General features: G+C 39.0%; 1 protein-coding gene across 4 annotated transcripts in view; it reads right to left on the bottom strand.

Annotated features, from left to right (window-relative positions):
• arhgef1 (Rho guanine nucleotide exchange factor 1) overlaps positions 1-25,231 on the bottom strand; it is an 84,832-nt gene that overhangs the window by 57,645 nt on the left and 1,956 nt on the right. For all 4 annotated transcript variants that reach the window (XM_062966850.1, XM_062966849.1, XM_062966848.1 and 1 more), the window contains exons 2-6: positions 16,995-17,110; positions 15,012-15,095; positions 9,910-10,029; positions 7,722-7,823; positions 5,365-5,407 (exon numbers count right to left, since the gene is read on the bottom strand). In XM_062966850.1, the coding sequence (XP_062822920.1) occupies positions 5,365-5,407; positions 7,722-7,823; positions 9,910-10,029; positions 15,012-15,095; positions 16,995-17,021 (376 nt within the window). In that variant the 5' untranslated portion in view covers positions 17,022-17,110. The remainder of the gene's footprint in view (positions 1-5,364; positions 5,408-7,721; positions 7,824-9,909; positions 10,030-15,011; positions 15,096-16,994; positions 17,111-25,231) is intronic.

A 25,231-nucleotide genomic window follows, 5' to 3' on the forward strand; every position in this document is an offset into this window, starting at 1 on the left:
CTTTCAAGCCAAACAAATGCAATTTAAACCCGAGGGGAAATAATGTACATATTCTTCAAAATCCAGATTTGCACCAACCCAGAAACATTGCAAAAGTGGCATCTAAGTCATTGCAGGGCAAGGCCCACGAATCCCTTTGGAGCGGCTTCCACGGCCTCCTTTGTGTTTATTTCGGGCTCTCTGTGCAGTGCAATTCCTTTAGTGTGATTGTGTTTTTGCATCTGGACAAATATAGCTGCAAGAATTCCCTTCTGGGCGCTCAGGAAGCCGGCCGCGGAAAGGAAGCGACGGCAATTGTGGCCTCGGGAACCTTTCCCAGGCGCCTTTTGTGACGTGGCAACGAGAAAGTCCCGAGTGACGAAGTTTTCAGAAAACAGGGATTCCACATTGGCATTCGGAACAGCAGCCCTTTATGGGCCAGATTTGCAAAAATCCTGGGAAAATTCATTTTTTTCCATTTAAAAAAAGGGACAAGTTTCTAGTCCTTACAGCTTCTCAGAGCCTCGCCTTTTGCAGCAATCTGATTTTTAAGTACAGTAGAGTCTCGCTTATCCAACATAAACAGGCCGGCAGAATGTTGGATAAGCGAATATGTTGGATAATAAGGTAGCATTAAGGAAAACCCTATTAAACATCAAATTAGGTTATGATTTTACAAATTAAGCACCAAAACATTATACAATAAATTTGACAGAAAAAGTAGTTCAATACGCAGTAATGCTACGTTGCAATTACTGTATTTACGAATTTAGCACCAAAATATCATGATGTATTGAAAATATTGACTACAAAAATGCATTGGATAATCCAGAAGCTTGGATAAGCGAGTGTTGGATAAGTGAGACTCTACTGTATAATAGTTCAATGTCTGTGAATATAATATTTATATGGATCTATTTAGCAGTGCAATCCAGGGGCTGGACTAGATGGCCTTTGGGGTCCCTTCCTCATCTCCAATGTTTTGAAGCCACTTCACTTCTCTCTCTCACACACACAGGGAAGCAATGCAACCTGGCATCCTTGGGATATAAATACTGTATATAAGCCGACCCAAATATAAGCCAAGGCACCTAATTTTACCACAAAAAACTGGGAAAACATTGACTCCAGTATAAGCCAAGATACCAATAAAATTACATTACCGTATATACTCGAGTATAAGCCAAGGCACCTAATTTTATCACAAAAAACTGGGAAAACATTGACTCCAGTATAAGCCGAGATACCAATAAAATTACATTACCGTATATACTCGAGTATAAGCCGAGGCACCTAATTTTATCACAAAAAACTGGGAAAACATTGACTCCAGTATAAGCTGAGATACCAATAAAATTACATTACCGTATATACTCGAGTATAAGCCGAGGCACCTAATTTTATCACAAAAAACTGGGAAAACATTGACTCCAGTATAAGCCGAGATACCAATAAAATTACATTACCGTATATACACGAGTATAAGCCGAGGCACCTAATTTCACCACGAAAAAACTGGGAAAATATTGACTGCAGTATAAGCCAAGATGCCAATAAAATTAAATTACCGTATATACTCGAATATAAGCCGACCCGAATATAAGCCGAGGCACCTAATTTTACCACAAAAGAACTGGGAAAACATTGACTCCAGTATAAGCTGAGATACCAATAAATTACATTACCGTATATACTCGAGTATAAGCCGACCCGAATATAAGCCGGGGCACCTAATTTTACCCCCCAAAAACTGGGAAAACATTGACTCCAGTATAAGCCAAGATACCAATAAAATTACCGTATATACTCGAGTATAAGCCGACCCGAATATAAGCCGAGACACCTAGTTTTACCACAAAAAAACTGGGAAAACATTGACTCCAGTATAAGCCGAGGGTGGTAAATTTCAGAAATAAAAATAGATGCCAATAAAATTACATTAATTGAGGCATCAGTAAGATTAAATGTTTTTGAATATGTACATAAAGCTCAAATTTAAGATAAGACTGTCCAACTCTTATTAAATCATTATTCTCATCTTCTTCAATGTAAATGTGCTCATGTATCCTTTTAATAATAATAGAGTAAAATGATACATGTCATAATAATAATAATAATAATAATAATAATAATAATAATAATAATAATATAGGAAAATAATACATGTAATAATAAATAGAGTAAAATAATAAATGCAATAATAAGATCAGAGTGAAATAATAAATGTATTCATAATAATAATAATAAAAATAGAGTAAAATAAATGTAATAGTAGCAACAATAGAGAAAAATAATACATGTAATAATACCAATAATAATAGAGGAAAATAATAAATGTATCATATATTCTTGAGTATAAGCTGACCCAAATATAAGCCAACCAGGACCCTCACCCGAGTATAAGCTGAGGGGGGCTTTTTCAGTCTTAAAAAAAGACATGTAATAATAAATAGAGTAAAATAATAAATGTAATAGTAATAAGATCAGAGTGAAATAATAAATGTAATAATAATAATAAAGTAAAATAAACATAATAGTAGCAACAATAATAGAGAAAAATAAGCCGAGGGGGGCTTTTTCAGTCTTAAAAAGGGGGCTGAAAAACTAGGCTTATACTCGAGTATATACAGTATTTGTCGGGTTTGGTGATGGGGGGTGTTGTTGTTCGAAGGCAAACTCCTTCCAGTTTCATGTTTCTAAATGCAAATCCCCCTCCCCAGAAAAATGCAAATCACTTCAAATTTTGCTCCAAAAAATTCCCTTGTTTTGAATATTTCTTGCTTAAGAAGCTGCTCCCTTTTTTTTTTTGCAGAATATTCTTTGGGAGAAAATGCCAGCTGCAACTGCCCATTGTGGACACTAGATGGAGCCAAAGCCTATGGGAACGGATGGCCAGTTCTCCTCCCTAAAGGTCCGGTCTCGGGCCAAAGAGTGACCTCACCTCTGGCAGCAGCTGGACACACGCCCAGCACCCCTCCCTCTGCAGAGATGGGTGGGGCTGGAATGAGACCTTGTCATTGTATTATTATGATGATTATTATTATTGCATACAGACCTTATCATTGTACTATTATTGTTGTGTTATTATTATTGACACAACGACATTGCACGACACAGCAAACAAGATAGATATGCTGTATTATTATTATTATTATTATTATTAGGATTGGATCGAGACATTACTGTATTATTATTATTATTACTATTACTGACAAAATTGAATTGAGGCATTATTATACTATTACTCTTGTTGCTATTGTGGCGGGGTATAAATAAAGTTTATTATTATTATTTATTATTATTATTAATGGTGGGATTGGATTGAGACCTCATTATTGTACTCTTAGCATTACGATGATGGTGATGATGATTATTATTATTGGTAGGATTGGATTGACACCTTATTACTGTATTATTGTTGTTGTTGTTGGGATTGGATTGAGACCTTATTATTGTATTATTATTATTATTATTATTATTATTATTATTATTGGTGGGATTCGATTGCGACCTTGTTGTTGTTGTTGTTAATGGTGGGATTGGATTGAGACCTTATTATTATACTCTTACTTTTATTATTATTATTGTTGGGATTGGATTGAAACCTCATTATATTATTATTATTATTATTATTATTATTATTATTATTATTATTATTATCATCATCATCATCATCATCATTGGTAGGATTTGATTGAGACTTTTTTACTGTATTATTATTACTACCACTTCTACTACGACTACGCCTACACTGTAATGTTTAGGAAGATCAAAAATGTACTCTTACTTTTATTATTATTGTTGTTATTACTGGTGGGATTGGATTGATACCTTATTATTATAGTTTTACTTTTATTATTATTATTGTTGGGATTGGATTGAAACCTCATTATTGTATTATTATTATTATTGGTGGGATTGGATTGAGACTTTATTATTGTATTATTGTTACTACCACTACTACTACGACGACTACATTGTAATGTTTAGAAAAATCAAAAATGTACCCTTACTTTTATTATTATTATTGTTATTACTGGTGGGATTGGATTGAGACTTTATTATTGTATTATTATTACTACCACTACTACTATGACGACTACATTGTAATGTTTAGAAAAATAAAAAATGTACCCTTACTTTTATTATTATTATTGTTATTACTGGTGGGATTGGATTGAGACTTTATTATTGTATTACTACTACTACTACTACTACGACGACTACATTGTAATGTTTAGAAAAATCAAAAATGTACCCTTAATTTTATTATTATTATTGTTATTACTGGTGGGATTGGATTGAGACTTTATTATTGTATTATTATTACTACCACTACTACTACGACGACTACATTGTAATGTTTAGAAAAATAAAAAATGTACCCTTACTTTTATTATTATTATTGTTATTACTGGTGGGATTGGATTGAGACTTTATTATTGTATTATTATTACTACCACTACTACTACGACGACTACATTGTAATGTTTAGAAAAATCAACAATGTACCCTTACTTTTATTATTATTATTACTGGTGGGATTGGATTGAGACTTTATTATTGTATTATTATTACTACCACTACTACTACGACAACTACATTGTAATGTTTAGAAAAATCAAAAATGTACCCTTACTTTTATTATTATTATTGTTATTACAGGTGGGATTGGATTGAGACTTTATTATTGTATTACTACTACTACTACTACTACTTGTTTGTAATGTCTAGGAAGATAAAAATGTATTATTACAGTAGAGTCTCACTTATCCAACATAAACGGGCCGGCAGCATGTTGCATAAGCGAATATGTTGGATAATAAGGAGGGATTAAGGAAAAGCCTATTAAACATCAAATTAGGTTATGATTTTACAAATGAGGCACCAAAACATCATGTTAGACAACAAATTTGGCAGAAAAAGTAGTTCAATGCGCAGTAATGCTATGTAGTAATTACTGTATTTATGAATTGAGCACCAAAATATCACGATATATTGAAAACATTGACTCCAAAAATGTGTTGGATAATCCAGAATGTTGGATAAGCGAGTGTTGGATAAGTGAGACTCTACTGTATTATTGTTGTTATTATTGGTGGGATTGGATTGAGACATTATACTCTTACTCTTATTATTGTTGGTGGGATTGGATTGAGACCTTGTATTATTATTATTATTATTATTGGGTTTTTTTCATTATTATTGGTGGGCCCTTTGTCTACCAAACTGCAACTCCATAGCATTGAGCAGCGGCAATGACAAGTGATGCTAAACTGCATCAGCTGCACAGTGCGGATGACGCATGATCCAGAGAGAAAACACGTGGAAAAAAGGCAAAACCAGTGTGTAAATGTGAAAAAGCAAAAAGGGGTTTTGTCTTACCCAACTCGAACTGCACGGCGGTGGGAACCGGGACCCTCAGCAGCTGCAGAAAAGGAAAGAGAGACAAATAAAGGGGCGCGTTTCGGGAAATGCACACGAATCGGAACCTGGCTCCTCAAAGGGAAGCTTATAAAGACACAGTAACCAGATGAAGAAGCTATCTATCGCATCAGGCGGGAGTTGTAGTTCTATGTGTTGTCGAAGGCTTTCATGGCCGGGATCACAGGGTTGTTGTATGTCTTTCGGGTTGTGTGGCCATGTTCCAGAAGCATTCTCTCCTGACGTTTCGCCCACATCTATGGCAGGCATCCAATGGATGCCTGCCATAGATGTGGGCGAAACGTCAGGAGAGAATGCTTCTGGAACATGGCCACACAACCCGAAAGACATACAACAACCCAGTTGTAGTTCTGCTAAGGGCACATCTGCACCAGTCGGAATGGATGCATCCGGGCCCTGCTTGAAAGGCAATGCAACGCAAGGGGAGGGGGTCCTGGGAATGGTGGTTTCCCCAAGGTCTTCAGCCTCTCTGCTGAAGGAAATGCTGAGCCCTCATCAAACTACAAATCCCATCACTCTCTTTTCCCGAGAGGGGAACTTCTGCCTGTTAAAGGGCGTCCAAGCAAAGCAAAGGAAATGCACACACATCCTACACACAGAGAGAGATATACACATATACGCACACACACATATACACACATACAGTAGAGTCTCACTTATCCAACATAAACGGGCCGGCAGAATGTTGGATAAGCGAATATGTTGGATAATAAGGAGGGATTAAGGAGAAGCCTGTTAAACATCAAATTAGGTTATGATTTTACAAATGAAGCACCAAAACATCATGTTTAACAACAAAAGTAGTTCATTACACATTTATGCAATGTAGTAATTACTGTATTTATGAATTTAACACCAAAATATGATACAGTAGAGTCTCGCTTATCCAACGTAAACGGGCCGACAGAACATTGGATAAGCGAATATGTTGGATAATAAGGAGAGATTAAGGAAAAGCCTATTGAACATCAACTTAGGTTATGATTTTACAAATTAAGCACCAGAACATCATGTTATACAACAAATTTTACAGAAAAAGTAGTTCAATACACAGTAATGCTATGTAGTAATTACTGTATTTATGAATTTAGCACCAAAATATCACGATATATTGAAAACATTGACTCCAAAAATGCGTTGGATAATCCAGAACGTTGGATAAGCGAGTGTTGGATAAGTGAGACTCTACTGTATATATGTATACATATACAGACATATATATATATATATATATACATACATATACATACACCTATATACACATATACATACATACATATCTATACACATTTATATACACACATACATATACATACACATATGTACATATAAGCATACACACATATACATACATACACACATATACGCATGTATATAATATAAATACTGTAAATAAATAAATAAATATACACATGTACATATACACATACACACATAAATATACACACATAAACACACACATATACATATGTACATATACATATAAACACAAAAATATACACAGATAAACATACACACATATACATACATACACATATATACATATACACATGCACACATAAATATACAGATAAACATACACACATACATATACATACACATGTACATATACACATACACACATATACACACATAAACATACAGACATATACCTATACACATACATATACATATGTACATATACACATACACATATAAATATACAGATAAACATACACACATATACACACATACATATACATATGTACATATATACATGCACACATAATATACACACATAAACATGCACACATATATACATATATACATATCATACACACACACATATAGAGATGCCATTAGAACGGAAACCGTCGCCAAAGGAAGTGGTTTCAAGGAGGAAGTAAGTCATGACGGAGAGGGAGGAGCCACTCACACTCGGGGCGAGTGAAGCCTCGATCTCTCTTCTGCACACAACGTCAAAGTGACAACCTGTACGTGTGTATGTGGCAGGGGTGACTCATTTATCTATTCAAATAATAGACAAATGCGAGTCAAAAGGGTGCGTCCGCACTGCAGAATCGATGCAGTTTGACTTCCAACTGCCCTGGCTCCGTGCTATGGGATCCCAGGAGTGATAGCTTGCAAATGGGAAACTACAACTCCCATCATCCCATAGCATTAAGCCAAGAGGGTTCAATGCGGAACCAAACTGCATTAACTCAACAGTGTGGATGCACCCAAAGAACAGGAACGAAGGGCGCTAGGAAGGAAGCATTGTTTATTTATTGTCGTTGTTGTTGTTGTTGTTTACTGACCCCGGCTTTGTCCAAGAACGTGTGGCAGAATTCGACAAACTGCTTCTTGGCTTCTTTGGGTCCGAAGCGGTTGAGGATGAGGTCCGCGTGGAGGGAGCAGAGCTGCATAAATAAAACAACAACAATAATAATAATATTATAATACATAACATTATATTAAGTATTATATAATATTATATTATACTAGCTGTGCCTGGCCATGCATTGCTGTGGCAAAGTGGTGGTGGTGTTGGTTAAAAATTGTTGTGGAATCTTTATTTGACGTTATTTGTATTTTTAATTAATTTTATTGTAACTTATCTTTTTTACTTATTATATTTTATTATTTTGTTGTATTATTTTTAGTTATTTTGTTATTATAGTATTTTATTGTATTAGTTTTTAGTGGTTTTTATTATTTTTATTGTATTATTTGTATTTATTTTATTTTTTATTCTTTTATTAACACTGGGCTGAGTGGGTTGCTAGGAGACCAAGTGGGCAGAGCTTAGCCTTCTAACTGGCAGCAATGAGATAAAAACAATTATTTCTCTCCCTCTAATTAGGACTTTATTTTTCTTTTCTTTTTGGTGTCGGAACCTAGGGGCAAGGATGGTGGGTTGTGTTTTATTCTTTTATTAACACTGGGCTGAGTGGGTTGCTAGGAGACCAAGTGGGCAGAGCTTAGCCTTCTAACTGGCAGCAATGAGATAAAAACAATTATTTCTCTCCCTCTAATTAGGACTTTATTTTTCTTTTCTTTTTGGTGTCGGAACCTAGGGGCAAGGATGGTGGGTTGTGTTTTATTCTTTTATTAACAGTGGGCTGAGTGGGTTGCTAGGAGACCAAGTGGGCGGAGCTTAGCCTTCTAACTGGCAGAAATGAGATAAAAACAATTATTTCTCTCCCTCTAATTAGGACTTTATTTTTCTTTTCTTTTTGGTGTCGGAACCTAGGGGCAAGGATGGTGGGTTGTGTTGCCAAATTTCTAGGTTCTGGGGCTTGTACTTTTGTTGTTTAGTGGGAGGAACTGACACCATTACTCCTTTATATATATAGATATATAATAATACCCTAATAATACAGAAATAGTTAAGACATCATAGTGGTATTATGATTTATATCAGGGGTCCCCAAACTAAGGCCCGGGGGCCGGATGCGGCCCTCCGAGGTCATTGACCTGGCCCCCGCCCTCAGTTTTATAATATAATATATTGTATATACATATAATATTGATAATAATATTATAATGTAGTACAATATAACACTAATAACAATACCATATAATAATATTAATTATATATTCTATATTACATATAATTTACTAATAATATTACAGTATAGTGGTATAGTTCAATATACTAATCTATAATGCTAATATTGTGCTAGGCTAATAATATAATATATTGTATGTACATATAATTTGTAAGCCAGTCTGAGTCCCCTTTGGGGTGAGAAGGCTGTGATACAAATGTAGTAAATAAATGCAGTAAATAAATAATAAATAAATTTTAGACTCAGGCTCACCCAAAGTCTGAAATGACTTGAAGGCACAAAACAACAACAACAACAACAACAACAACAACAACAACAACCCTAATTAACTTGACTATCTCACTGGCCAGAAGCAGGACCACACTTAAAATTGAAACCCTGATCAATGTATGTTGGTTAAAATTGCTTTTATTTTTAAATATTTATTGGTCTTTCATTGTTGTTGTTGTTGTTGTTTTTGCACTACAAATAACACACATGCATCGGAATTTGTTTGTATTTTTTTTCAAATGATAATCCGGACCCTCAACAGTCTGAAGGATTGTGGACCGGCCCTCGGCTTAAAAAGTTTGAGGACCCCTGATTTATATAAACAATGACGCAATGGTGAACTTAGAAGCTCTTTTCTCTGTGTTTCATTTAAATCTGCATTCAATATCGATCATCTCTTTCTCTTGATCATCTGCATGGCCACCTTTATCTATGGATGGCCATCTGTCGGGAGGGATCGAATTGTGCCTTCCCGCCTGGCAGAAGCAGGGTCAGACTAGATGACCTCTGGGGGTTCCTTTTCTATCTCTAGGATTCTATGTTTCTCTGCACATTGTTTTTTCCCTTTTACAGCTGATGCAGGGAAGAATCCAAAATGGCACAAACAACGACCGACACAAACAAACACACAGACACCAGTAAACAAACAAACAAACAAACAAACCACGGGGCTGGAGTCGAACTGGAGGACGACGTGCTGCAGGAAGGCCATCAGGTAGGTCGGGTGGGACTTGAGCACCTTCAGGCTCTGGAACAGGCCGCTCTGGGCCTCCGGGTTCTGGAACTGAAGGGGTTAAAAAGAAGGGATTTGTAGTTTTGCTAAGGGCACATCCAAACAGCAGAATGCATGCAGCACTAAGCAATGGGATCCCTGGGATCTGTAGTTTTCTAAGGGACACATCTGAACAACAGAGTGCATGTGGTGCAAGGCTATTTGATCCCTGGGATTTGTAGTTTTGCTAAGGGACACATCCAAACAGTAGAATGCATGTGGTGCAAGGCTATTTGATCCCTGGGATTTGTAGTTTTTCTAAGGGACACATCTGAACAACACAGTGCATGTAGTGCAAGGCTATTTGATCCCTGGGATTTGTAGTTTTGCTCAGGGACACATCTGAACAACACAGTGCATGTAGTGCAAGGCTATTTGATCCCTGGGATTTGTAGTTTTGCTAAGGGACACATCCAAACAGTAGAATGCATGTAGTGCAAGGCTATTTGATCCCTGGGATTTGTAGTTTTGCTCAGGGACACATCCAAACAGTAGAATGCATGTAGTGCAAGGCTATTTGATCCCTGGGATTTGTAGTTTTGCTCAGGGACACATCCAAACAGTAGAATGCATGTAGTGCAAGGCTATTTGATCCCTGGGATTTGTAGTTTTGCTCAGGGACACATCCAAACAGTAGAATGCATGTAGTGCAAGGCTATTTGATCCCTGGGATTTGTAGTTTTGCTCAGGGACACATCCAAACAGTAGAATGCATGTAGTGCAAGGCTATTTGATCCCTGGGATTTGTAGTTTTGCTCAGGGACACATCCGAACAGCAGAGTGCATGTGGTGCAAGGCTATTTGATCCCTAGGATTTGTAGTTTTGCTCAGGGACACATCCAAACAGTAGAATGCATGTAGTGCAAGGCTATTTGATCCCTAGGATTTGTAGTTTTGCTCAGGGACACATCCAAACAGTAGAATGCATGTGGTGCAAGGCTATTTGATCCCTGGGATTTGTAGTTTTGCTAAGGGACACATCCAAACAGTAGAATGCATGTAGTGCAAGGCTATTTGATCCCTGGGATTTGTAGTTTTGCTCAGGGACACATCCAAACAGTAGAATGCATGTAGTGCAAGGCTATTTGATCCCTGGGATTTGTAGTTTTGCTCAGGGACACATCCAAACAGTAGAATGCATGTAGTGCAAGGCTATTTGATCCCTGGGATTTGTAGTTTTGCTAAGGGACACATCCAAACAGTAGAATGCATGTAGTGCAAGGCTATTTGATCCCTGGGATTTGTAGTTTTGCTAAGGGACACATCCAAAGAGTAGAATGCATGTGGTGCAAGGCTATTTGATCCCTGGGATTTGTAGTTTTGCTAAGGGACACATCCAAACAGTAGAATGCATGTAGTGCAAGGCTATTTGATCCCTGGGATTTGTAGTTTTGCTAAGGGACACATCCAAACAGTAGAATGCATGTAGTGCAAGGCTATTTGATCCCTGGGATTTGTAGTTTTGCTAAGGGACACATCCAAACAGTAGAATGCATGCAGTGCAAGGCTATTTGATCCCTGGGATTTGTAGTTTTGCTAAGGGACACATCCAAACAGTAGAATGCATGTAGTGCAAGGCTATTTGATCCCTGGGATTTGTAGTTTTGCTAAGGGACACATCCAAAGAGTAGAATGCATGTGGTGCAAGGCTATTTGATCCCTGGGATTTGTAGTTTTGCTAAGGGACACATCCAAAGAGTAGAATGCATGTGGTGCAAGGCTATTTGATCCCTGGGATTTGTAGTTTTGCTAAGGGACACATCCAAACAGTAGAATGCATGTAGTGCAAGGCTATTTGATCCCTGGGATTTGTAGTTTTGCTAAGGGACACATCCAAAGAGTAGAATGCATGTGGTGCAAGGCTATTTGATCCCTGGGATTTGTAGTTTTGCTAAGGGACACATCCAAACAGTAGAATGCATGTGGTGCAAGGCTATTTGATCCCTGGGATTTGTAGTTTTGCTAAGGGACACATCCAAACAGTAGAATGCATGTAGTGCAAGGCTATTTGATCCCTGGGATTTGTAGTTTTGCTAGGGGACACATCCAAAGAGTAGAATGCATGTGGTGCAAGGCTATTTGATCCCTGGGATTTGTAGTTTTGCTAAGGGACACATCCAAACAGTAGAATGCATGTGGTGCAAGGCTATTTGATCCCTGGGATTTGTAGTTTTGCTAAGGGACACATCCAAACAGTAGAATGCATGTGGTGCAAGGCTATTTGATCCCTGGGATTTGTAGTTTTGCTAAGGGACACATCCAAACAGTAGAATGCATGTAGTGCAAGGCTATTTGATCCCTGGGATTTGTAGTTTTGCTAAGGGACACATCCAAAGAGTAGAATGCATGTGGTGCAAGGCTATTTGATCCCTGGGATTTGTAGTTTTGCTCAGGGACACATCTGAACAGCAGAGTGCATGTGGTGCAAGACTATTTGATCCCTGGGATTTGTAGTTTTGCTCAGGGACACATCCAAACAGTAGAATGCATGTGGTGCAAGGCTATTTGATCCCTGGGATTTGTAGTTTTGCTAAGGGACACATCCAAACAGTAGAATGCATGTAGTGCAAGGCTATTTGATCCCTGGGATTTGTAGTTTTGCTAAGGGACACATCCAAACAGTAGAATGCATGTAGTGCAAGGCTATTTGATCCCTGGGATTTGTAGTTTTGCTAAGGGACACATCCAAACAGTAGAATGCATGTGGTGCAAGACTATTTGATCCCTGGGATTTGTAGTTTTGCTCAGGGACACATCCAAACAGTAGAATGCATGTAGTGCAAGGCTATTTGATCCCTGGGATTTGTAGTTTTGCTAAGGGACACATCCAAACAGTAGAATGCATGTAGTGCAAGGCTATTTGATCCCTGGGATTTGTAGTTTTGCTAAGGGACACATCCAAACAGTAGAATGCATGTGGTGCAAGACTATTTGATCCCTGGGATTTGTAGTTTTGCTCAGGGACACATCCAAACAGTAGAATGCATGTAGTGCAAGGCTATTTGATCCCTGGGATTTGTAGTTTTGCTAAGGGACACATCCAAACAGTAGAATGCATGTAGTGCAAGGCTATTTGATCCCTGGGATTTGTAGTTTTGCTCAGGGACACATCCAAACAGTAGAATGCATGTGGTGCAAGGCTATTTGATCCCTGGGATTTGTAGTTTTGCTCAGGGACACATCCAAACAGTAGAATGCATGTAGTGCAAGGCTATTTGATCCCTGGGATTTGTAGTTTTGCTCAGGGACACATCTGAACAGCAGAGTGCATGTGGTGCAAGACTATTTGATCCCTGGGATTTGTAGTTTTGCTCAGGGACACATCCAAACAGTAGAATGCATGCAGCACTAGGCAATAGGATCCCTGGGATTTGTAGTTTTGCTCAGGGACACATCTGAACAGCAGAGTGCATGTGGTGCAAGACTATTTGATCCCTGGGATTTGTAGTTTTGCTCAGGGACACATCCAAACAGTAGAATGCATGCAGCACTAGGCAATAGGATCCCTGGGATTTGTAGTTTTGCTCAGGGACACATCTGCACAGCGTAATGCACAAAGCGTACACCTATTGGACTCCTGAGATTTGTAATTTTACTAAAGGACACATCTAAACAACAGAGTGCATGCAGTGCAAGGATGCCTTGGAATTATAGTTTTACCAAGGGAAACATTTGCATGGTGGAATTAATGCAGTGCAAGGCAATGGGATCCCTGGGATTAGTAGTTTTTCTAAGGGACACATCTAAACAACAGAGTGCATGTAGTGCAAGACTATTTGATCCCTGGGATTTGTAGTTTTGCTAAGGGACACAACTGCTCAGAGGGATGCATGCAATGCAAGGTTATTAGATCCCTTGGGATTATAGTTTTACTAAGGGAAACGTTTGCACAGTGGAATTAATGCAGCGCAAGGCGATAGAATCCCTGGGATTTGTAGTTTTACTAAAGGATACATCTGAATAGTATTTATTTACATTTATTTACATCATTTTTACCCCACCTTTGTCCCCAGGGAATGCATGCAGCACAAGGCGATGGGATCCCTAGGATTTGTAGTTTTACTAAAGGATACATCCAAATAGCAGAATGCATGCAGCACAAGATGATAGGATCCCTGGGATTTGTAGTTTCACTCAGGACGCATCTGAATAGTAGAATGCATGCAGCGCAAGGCGATAGGATCCTTTGAAATTATAGTTTTACCAAGGGAAACATTTGTGCAGTGGAATTAATGCAGCGCAAGACAATGGGATCCCTGGGATTTGTAGTTTTACTAAAGGATACATCTGAATAGTAGAATGCATGCAGCACACGGCAATGTGATCCCTGGGATTTGTAGTTTTACTAAGGGCACATCTGAACAGTAGAATGCATGCAGGACAAGGCGATGGGATCACAGGGATTTGTAGTTTTTCTAAAAGATAAATCCAAATAGTAGAATGCGTGCAGCACAAGATGATAGCATCCCTGGGATTTGTAGTTTCACTAAGGGCGCATCTGAATAGTAGAATGCATGCAGTGCAGGGCTATTGGTTCCCTGGGATTTGTAGTTTTACTAAGGGACACATCCAAATAGAATGCGCGCAGAACAAGATGATAGGATCCCTGGGATTTGTAGTTTTACTGAAGGACACATCAGAATAGTATAATGCATGCAGCGCAAGGCTATTGGATCCCTGGGATTTGTAGTTTTTCTAAAGGACACATCCAAATAGTAGAATGACTGCAATGCAAGGCTATTGGATCCCTGGGATTTGTAGTTTTACTAAGGGACACATCTGTGCAGTGGAATTAATACAGGGCAAGGTGATAGGATCCCTGGGATGTGTAGTTTGCCAAGGCCTTTTGCCAAAGTACAACTCTCATCATCCCCTAGGCGTGAGCCTTGGAAATTCCAAGCGGAGCCCAACTGCATTTGTTCTGCAGTGCAGCAGATGCCCATTCAGAGTGGGATCGAAGTGCTATAAGCGTGCGGTGCGGACGCTCCACTCACGGGCTCAATGTCGTTTTCGAAATCCTCGTCTTCGGCGCCAATGATGGCCATGGCGGACCCGCTCCGGGCAGAAAGCGCCGGGTTCTGTGCGGGAGAAAAGGAGAGAACCACCATCACTTCCTCAAAGCGAGACAGACCCCCAAAACGGCCCCCTAAAGCTATGTTTCTTTTTATTTCCACTCCATTTCTAGGATTCTGGTTTGTTTGGTTTTTTTGTGTCAGGAGCGACTTGAGTGTGAGAGAATTGGCCATCTGCAAGGACGTTGCCCAGGGAACACTGCCTGGATGTATTTGATGTTCATCATGCTATGGGAGGCTTCTCTCATGTCCCCACATGGAGCTGGAGCTGAGAGGGGGAGCTCATCCACACTCTGCCCGGGTTGGATTTGAACCTGGCAGCCTTCAGGTCAGCAACCCAACCTACAAATCACAAGGCTGTAACCCACTGCGCCACCAGGGGCTCCTCTAGGATTCTGTGATAAGGGAAATACATCAAGTTGCGTTAGAGTTTGCATGGCCATCTGTCGGAAGAGCCTGGACTGAGTCTTCCTTTTTGGCAGACGGGGGTCAGGCTGGATGGCCTCTGGGGGTCCCTTCCAACTCTAGGATTCGATTATTCTCATCACCACCACCTTGGAGGAGGGTGGCATCTCCTTCTCTGGAGGCTTTTAAGCTGAGGCTGGATGGCCATCTGTCAGGAGGGCTTTGATGGCACCTCCTATTATGGGGAAGAGGACTGGACTAGATGGCCTTTGGGGATCCATTATCAAAAGTCAGTGTTTGTATGTATGTTTGTATGCGAGTATGTGCCAGCTTTCTGATTGGCCGCCACTTACATGGACAACTACGACCGCCATGAATGACGGATCTGGACCAAACTCGACACACTTAATCCCCATGATGCACTTTACGCCCTGGTGCCGTTTGCGGGATGATTGACTGTGGGTGATGGGATTTGTAGTACTTTCAGTCGCTACGGCTCCCACAGGCCACTGCGATGTCCACCAGTGACAGAACTGAACCAAACCTGGCCCACAGAACCCCCATGAACCCCTTTCCGTCCTGGGGCAGATTGGGGGAGGATGGACCAAGGAGCTTCACTCACTTCTTGCTCTGGGAGTTGTAGTTCACCCTTATACAGACACCACTGAACCCAGCCCACTTCGGATATGGACCAAACTTAGCACACAGGTTTCTCAAAAGACCCGGGCACCGCCGGGTCCGCAAGCTAGTTATATTATAAATACGGAGTAAAGGAAACTGACCACTCTCTCTTCAGAGAAACGGGTGAGCAAATTGAAAGGGAGACCCAAAGGTCATCTAGTCCAAACTCCCAACCCACAACCCTTCTGTCTCAGTTGTACTGCAACTCCCATCACGCCTTTACAGCCCTGCGTTTCCAAACAATGCCCTCAAACTGGCTAGAAGGGAGATACAGAGGGATCCCTCATGCCCAAAGGCTTTGCATTTGTGGCGCCGGGGAAAAAGAAGATCTAACTCACTATCTATTGCACTGCCCTTTGTATAATGACCCCAGAAAAAATCTCCTGGGAACACTCCTTGAAGAAAGGGCAGCATGGCAAGAACCTGCCGTGATTGGTGCCTTACTAGCAGATTATGATAAAAATATAACACTAAAAGTAGCCACATTTGCAATCGCTGCCCAAAAGATCAGAGATAGAGTAGCAAAAACCTCGCCGGAGACCAGATAGGAAAAGGGAGATGGTTAAGGAGGTCACAGACTAGACGCTGTTATTGCTAGGTTTCTGCCAGCAAAATTTTAAAGTACTAGTTTTTAAATCTTGAACGGGTTTTGCTTTACATTGGAATGTGTTTATAAAGGTTGTATGTTATTGATGTCATGGCCTATGGCTAGTGCAATAAACTTTATTGAACTCCCATCACGCCTTTACATCGCGATCCATGCTTTCCCCATTGGATCTTCCCCTTGCAAACTATGATTCCTGCTCCAGAAATACTCACCCCATTGAAGCCTTCCTCCAGCTCCATCCTCCTTCGGGGCTTTTGGGGGGACGGGACCCCCAGGAATGCGGTCACGAGCCCCACGGGCCCCCAAAGGGTGGGATCAGGCCTTCAACCTGGACGCGAGGAAAAGGCAGGGAATTAGCCGCCTCCAAGTCAAGGGCTGCCGTGAAAAGTTACTCTGGGAAAGTTTGGAAAATTTTTGAAAAGTTTGAGAAATTTTGGGAATTTATTGGAAAGTTTGAGAAGCTTTGGAAATGTTTGGAAGTCTGGAAAAGTTTGGGAAAGTTTGAAAAAAATTGGGAAAGTTTGAGAAAGTTTGGGAAAGTTTGAAAAAATTGACAAATTGAAAAGGTTTAGGAAAGTTTATTTTGGGAAAGTCTGGAAATATTTTGAAGAAGTTAGCAAAAGTTTGAAAAAATTGAGAAAGTTTGGGAAAGTTTGAAAAAATGGAAAAAGTTTAGGAAAATTTAGTTTGGGAAAGTTTGGAAAAATCTGGAAAATTTTGAAAAAGTTTGAAAAAATTGAGAAAGTATGGGAAAGTTTGAAAAAATTGAAAAGGTTTAGGAAAGTTTAGTTTGGGAAAGTTTGGGAAAGTCTGGAAATTTTTGAAAAAGTTTGGAAAATTTTGAAAAAATTGAGCAAGTTTGGAAAAGTTTGAAAAAAATTGAAAAAGTGAAAAGTTTAGGAAAGTTTAGTTTGGGAAAGTTTTGAAAAGTCTGGAAAAAGGACCAGAATAGCCAAGTTTTTGGGGGAACAAAATAATAATAATAATAATAATAATAATAATAATAATAATAATAATAACAACAACAATAATAACAATAATAATAATATAACAATAGTGATGATGTAGTAATCATAATAATGTATTGCAGACACTGTAATTCGCAACTGATTTCTCCCCGAAAACCAAGATTTTCTTTCCCCCTTCTAATTATTAATTCTAATCCAGATACTGTAATTCATAATCATTCAAAATAACCAGCAGTGAAAAAAGAAGAGCATAAACAAAAGGAAGGAAAAGATATATAATACAGTAGAGTCTCACTTATCCAAGCCTCGTTTATTCAAGCTTCTGGATAATCCAAGCCATTTTTGTAGTCAATGTTTTCAATATATCGTAATATTTTGGTGCTAAATTCGTAAATACAGTAATTACAACATAACATTACTACGTATCGAACTACTTTTTCTGTCAAATTTGTTGTATAACATGATGTTTTGGTGCTTAATTTATAAACTCATAACCTAATTTGATGTTTAATAGGCTTTTCCTTCATCCCTCCTTATTATCCAAGATATTTGCTTATCCAAGCTTCAGCCGGCCCGTTTAGCTTGGATAAGTGAGACTCTACTGTATATATGCTCTCTCTCTCTCTCTCTCTCTCTCTATATATATATATATATATATATATAGTGAGTTTTCACAGTAACATTGTATTATTATGAATTCTGAGTCTTGCAAAAAACAATGTTTCCTTTTTCTTCCTTCCTCTGTTCATTGTTTTTAGTGCAGACGCTCTAATTGCAACCAAAGTAACCAACATGCAAAAAAGAGGAAAAAGTATATAAACAACGACGAAAAAAGGAAGAAAAGGTTGCAGTACAGATATAATGATACATTTATATATATTATGCATAGTAAACTTTGCAAGCAACACTGCAACAGTTCAAATCAAACAATTATATATAGCCGGCTTGGTTTGTTTTCCTTGGATCGTGCATGAAGCCTGTCTCCATTGCAAAACATAAGTGAAAAGTAAGGGCCCTGCTGGACTACAAATCCCATCATGCTTCACCACTGGCTGACTGGGGCTAATGGGAGATGGGACCCAATATGTAGAGCAGATGTTTCACAGAATAGCAATAATAATAATAATAATAATAATAATAATAATAATGTGTTGTCGAAGGCTTTCATAGCTGGGATCACAGGGTTGTTGTATGTCTTCCAAGCTGTCTAGCCATGTTCCAGAAGCATTCTCTCCTGACGTTTCGCCCACATTTAAGGCAGGCATCCTCAGTGGTTGTGAGGTAACAACCTCTGAGGATGCCTGCCATAGATGTGGGCGAAACATCAGGAGAGAATGCTTCAGGAACATGGCCAGACAGCTTAGAAGACATACAACAACCCAATAATAATAATAATAATAATAATAATAATAATAATAATACATTATTAATTAATGTGAGGGTCCACAAATTCATAAAGCCACGACAGCATTGTGCATGGGTCCCCCAAAGGCCATCCAGTCTGGCCCCATTTCCTACTAGGCGGGGAGACACACTCAGCCAAAACCCTCCCGACAGATGGCCAACCGATGTCTGAAGATCTCCCCAAAAAAGCAAAGTTTGCCATTCTTTTGAGACAGTACATCCCATTGGATATGGAGAATAATAATAATAATAATAATAATACTTTATTTCTAGACAGCCCTCTCTCCCCAGAGGGACTCAGAGCAGTTAAAATAAATATAAATGGCAAAGATTCAATGCAACAACTACTTCACTAATATATCTAAAGTATAAAATGACAATAACCTACTCATTATAATAAAAATTCCAAATTTGAAAAAAAAACCAATAAATTTAAACATGACACTCAGCAAAAATATTACACAGAGCAAGCTTATACCTGGACCCAATTAAATGACCAAGTTGTAGAAAATGTTCAGTATTTGTAGTAGTTTCACTAGCCCAACCTATTTCTACCTGGCCAGAAGACACAACCAAAGCTCTCCTGACAGATGGCCAACCAGGCAATGTTAGATGTGGAGGGCACCCCAAAGGCCATCTAGACCAACCCTTTCTAAATGAAAGATGGACCATTTCGAAGCCTCCAAAGAAGGCAAACAGCGAAGCCTTTATCCCAAGCTTCCTTCTCCAGACTTTGCAAAAAAATGTTTGTTTTTCCAGGTAGAGGTACAGGAGGCCTTTGTGCCCCAAAGAGGTGGAGAAGGCTTTGCGGAAAACAGAGAGCGGCATTCAGTGGGTCGGTCGGTGAATTTGTTATTACTCAGAAGTTCCTTCCTGATGCAAAAAGGAGGAGGACAAAGAGGCCCCTGAGCCTGAATCACACAGAAAGACTGGCACCCAAGCGGCGGCCACGGAAAGCAAGGCGGGCCAACGTGCAATTGCAACAACGCCCCGTTTTTTGCATTTTGCAAAACAAGCGACACATGCAAACCGAGGGGAATGAATCCCTGGACTGTTGGGGTTTTCACATTATTATTATTATTATTATTGCTGGTTCTCTTCCAAAATGCCCCGTTCCTTTCCACACTTTCTAAGCCTTTCTCACATCATGCTTAGCATTTGCAGTTTGCAAATATACCTGGAGTTTGCAAATATTTTACACTGCCGAACAATCGTTGGTAGTAGGTTTGGGATAAAGGCCATGATTTGAATTACTGTATATACTCAAGTATAAGCCTAGTTTTTCAGCCCTTTTTTTTAAGTCTGAAAAAGCCCCCCTCGGCTTATACTCGGGTGAGGGTCCTGGTTGGCTTATATTTGGGTCAGCTTATACTAGAGAATATATGGTATATTTATTATTTTCCTCTATTATTGGTATTACAGTAGAGTCTCACTTATCCAACACTCACTTATCCAACATTCTGGATTATCCAACGTATTTTTGTAGTCAATGTTTTCAAAACATGATATTTTGGTGCTAAATTCGTAAATACAGTAATTACAACATAACATTACTGTGTATTGAACTACTTTTTCTGCCAAATCTGTTGTATAACATGATGTTTTGGTGCTTAATTTGTAAAATCATAACCTAATTTGAATTTTAATAGGCTTCTCCTTAATCTCTCCTTATTATCCAACATATTCGCTTATCCAACGTTCTGTCGGCCCATTTATGTTGGATAAGTGAGACTCTACTGTATTACATTTATTATTTTTCTCTATTATTATTGGTATTATTACATTTATTATTTTTCTCTATTATTGTTGCTACTATTACATTTATTTTACTCTATTTTTTATTATTAATACATTTATTATTTCACTCTGATCTTATTATTATTATTATTATTGCATTTATTATTTTACTCTATTTATTATTACGTGTCTTTTTTAAGACTGAAAAAGCCCCCCTCGGCTTATACTCGAGTGAGGGTCCTAGTTGGCGTATATTTGGGTCAGCTTATACTCGAGAATATATGGTACATTTATTATTTTTCTCTATTATTATTGGTATTATTACATTTATTATATTTCTCTATTATTATTGGTATTATTACATTTATTATTTTTCTCTATTGTTGCTACTATTACATTTATTTTACTCTATTTTTTATTATTAATACATTTATTACTTCACTCTGATCTTATTATTATTATTGCATTTATTATTTTACTATATTTATTATTACATGTATTATTTTACTCTATTATTATCAAAAGGATACATAAGTGCATTTACATTGAAGAAGATGAGAATCATGATTTGATCAGAGTTGGAGAGTCTTATCTTAAATTTGAACTTTATGTAAATATTCAAAAACATTGAACCTACTGATGCCTCAATTAATGTAATTTTATTGGTATCTATTTCTATTTCTGAAATTTACCACCCTCGGCTTATACTGGAGTCAAGGTTTTCCCAGTTTTTTTGTGGTGAAATGAGGTGCCTCGGCTTATATTCGGGTCGGCTTATACTCGAGTATATATGGTATTATTATTACACTTATCCAATATTTGCTTATCCAACATTCTGGATTATCCAATGGATTTTTGTAGTCAATGTTTTCAATATATTGTGATATTTTGGTGCTAAATTCGTAAATACAGTAATTTTTACATAGCATTATTGCGTATTGATCTACTTTTTCTGTCCAATTTGTTGTGTAACATGATGTTTTGGTGCTTAATTTGTAAAATCATAACCTAATTTGATGTTTAATAGGCTTTTCCCTAATCTCTCCTTATTATCCAACATATTCGCTTATCCAACATTCTGCTAGCCCGTTTATGTTGGATAAGTGAGACTCTATTATTATGTAGTTTGGAAAACAAATGGCAAAGCATTGGAACTCTTGCAATCTTTGAGATCGTATCGTTTATCGTGTCAGAAGCAAATTGAGAATACAGTTATAATGCATAGAAAAACCACAAACAAAGTTTAAAAACTTGGCATTCAGCTAAATGTCTGGCTCACATAGTTGTGCCTCTGCTTGTAGTCTGTCTGTGCGATTTTCTTACAGCAGCTGAGGATAGGATCCATGGTTTTGTCGGTTTCCTTGCACAGTCTGCATTTTGGGTCATCAGCTGATTTTTCGATCGTGGCCTGAATTGCTGCCTGGCCATGTTCCGGAAGCATTCTCTCCTGACGTTTCGCCCACATCAGTGGCAGGCATCCTCAGAGGATGCCAGCCAGAAATGTGGGTGAAACTATAGATATGTATATGTGTATATATCCCTCCCGACAGATGGCCATCTCGCCCAGGTATGGGCAAACTTGGGCCCTCCAGGTGTTTTGGACTGCAACTCCCACAATTCCTAACAGCCGGTAGGCTGTTAGGAATTGTGGGAGTTGCAGTCCAAAACACCTGGAGGGCCCAAGTTTGCCCATACCTGGGCTAGCCTCCGAGTTGGAAGGTCATCTAGTCTATTAGGGAAGACACCATCCGATCCCTCCCGACAGATGGTCATCCAGCCATAGATATGAGAGGTAGATAGACAGATACACTATATTCTATGATGAAATCCTAGAGTTGGAAGGGACCCCCAAAGGCCATCCAGTCCAACCCTCTTTTGCCATCAAGGAAGTCACAATCTGATCCCTCCCGACAGAGGTCCATCTAGCCTCATATGCAATAACGGAGGGCAATACCTGCTATGAATGTTAACTAACATGCTTGAAATATTGCAATGTCGGCTACGTATATGAATAGACGTCCTTGCAATATTGCAATGTCTGCTATGCATACAAATAGACATGTTTGCAATACTGCAATATCTGCCATGCATGCTAACAGAACATGCTGGCAATCTTGCAATGTCTGCTGTGCATACAAATACATGCTTGCAATATTGCAATATCTGCTCTGCATGCGAATAGACAGAGTTGCAATATTGCAGTGTCTGATGTGCATACAAAGACACGCCTGCAATATTGCAATATCTGCTATGCATGCTAACAGAACATGCTTGCAATATTACAATATCTGCTTTGCATATGAATAAACACGCTTGCAGTATTGCAACACGCTTGCAATATTGCAATGTCTGCTTTGCATATGAATACATGTTTGCAATACTGCAATGTCTGCTCTGCATGCGAATAGACATGCTTGCAATATTGCAATGTCTGCTTTGCATATGAAAACATGTTTGCAATGTCTGCTCCGTATGCAAATAGACACGCTTGCAATGTCGCAATGTCTGCTTTGCATATGAATACATGTTTGCAATACTGCAATATCTGCTCTGCATGCGAATAGACATGCTTGCAATATTGCAATGTCTGCTTTGCATATGAAAACATGTTTGCAATATTGCAATATCTGCTCTGCATGCGAATAGACACACTTGCAATATTGCAATGTCTGCTTTGCATATGAATACATGTTTGCAATATTGCAATGTCTGCTTTGCATGAGAATAGACACACTTGCCATATTGCAATGTCTGCTCTGCATGCGAATAGCCACGCTTGCAATATAGCAATGTCTGCTCTGCATGCGAATAGACACACTTGCAATATTGCAATGTCTGCTCTGCATGCGAATAGACACGCTTGCAATATTGCAATGTCTGCTTTGCATATGAATACATGTTTGCAATACTGCAATGTCTGCTCTGCATGCGAATAGACATGCTTGCAATATTGCAATGTCTGCTTTGCATATGAAAACATGTTTGCAATGTCTGCTCCGTATGCAAATAGACACGCTTGCAATGTCGCAATGTCTGCTTTGCATATGAATACATGTTTACAATATTGCAATGTCTGCTCTGCACGCGAATAGACACACTTGCAATATCGCAATGTCTGCTCTGCATGCGAAGACATGTTTGCAATATTGCAATATCTGCTCTGCATGCGAATAGACACACTTGCAATATTGCAATGTCTGCTTTGCATATGAATACATGTTTGCAATATTGCAATGTCTGCTCTGCATGAGAATAGACACACTTGCAATATTGCAATGTCTGCTCTGCATGCGAATAGCCACGCTTGCAATATTGCAATGTCTGCTCTGCACGCGAATAGACACACTTGCAATATCGCAATGTCTGCTCTGCATGCGAAGACATGTTTGCAATATTGCAATGTCTGCTCTGCATGAGAATAGACACGCTTGCAATATTGCAATGTCTGCTCTGCATGCGAATAGCCACGCTTGCAATATTGCAATGTCTGCTCTGCACGCGAATAGACACACTTGCAATATCGCAATGTCTGCTCTGCATGCGAAGACATGTTTGCAATATTGCAATGTCTGCTCTGCATGAGAATAGACACACTTGCAATATTGCAATGTCTGCTCTGCATGCGAATAGCCACGCTTGCAATATTGCAATGTCTGCTCTGCACGCGAATAGACACACTTGCAATATCGCAATGTCTGCTCTGCATGCGAATAGACACGCTTGCAATATCGCAATGTCTGCTTTGCATATGAATACATGTTTGCAATATTGCAATGTCTGCTCTGCATGAGAATAGACACGCTTGCAATATCGCAATGTCTGCTCTGCATGCGAAGACATGCTTGCAATATCGCAATGTCTGCTCTGCATGCGAATAGACACGCTTGCAATATCGCAATGTCTGCTTTGCATATGAATACATGTTTGCAATATTGCAATGTCTGCTCTGCATGCGAATAGCCACGCTTGCAATATTGCAATGTCTGCTCTGTATGCGAAGACATGCTTGCAATATTGCAATGTCTGCTCTGCATGCGAATAGACACGCTTGCAATATTGCAATGTCTGCTCTGCATGCGAATACATATTTGCAATATTGCAATGTCTGCTCTGCATACTAACAGACATCCGTGCAATACTGCAATGTCTGCAATGCACACAAATAGACAGGCTTGCAATATTGCAATGTTCACAGTGTTATTATCATTTCTTTTGGCAACCACAGCGCCGTAAAGTATGAGCCCCGGGGCCACTTCCTGTGACAAATAAAAGCCTCCACCTTGGGCTTTTTTTTTTGCATTTGCTGCTTCCTGGAAAGGGACCGAAAGGAGGCAGAGACC

Source organism: Anolis carolinensis, unplaced genomic scaffold (genome assembly GCF_035594765.1).
Source record: "Anolis carolinensis isolate JA03-04 unplaced genomic scaffold, rAnoCar3.1.pri scaffold_36, whole genome shotgun sequence".
Lineage (NCBI taxonomy): Eukaryota > Metazoa > Chordata > Lepidosauria > Squamata > Dactyloidae > Anolis > Anolis carolinensis.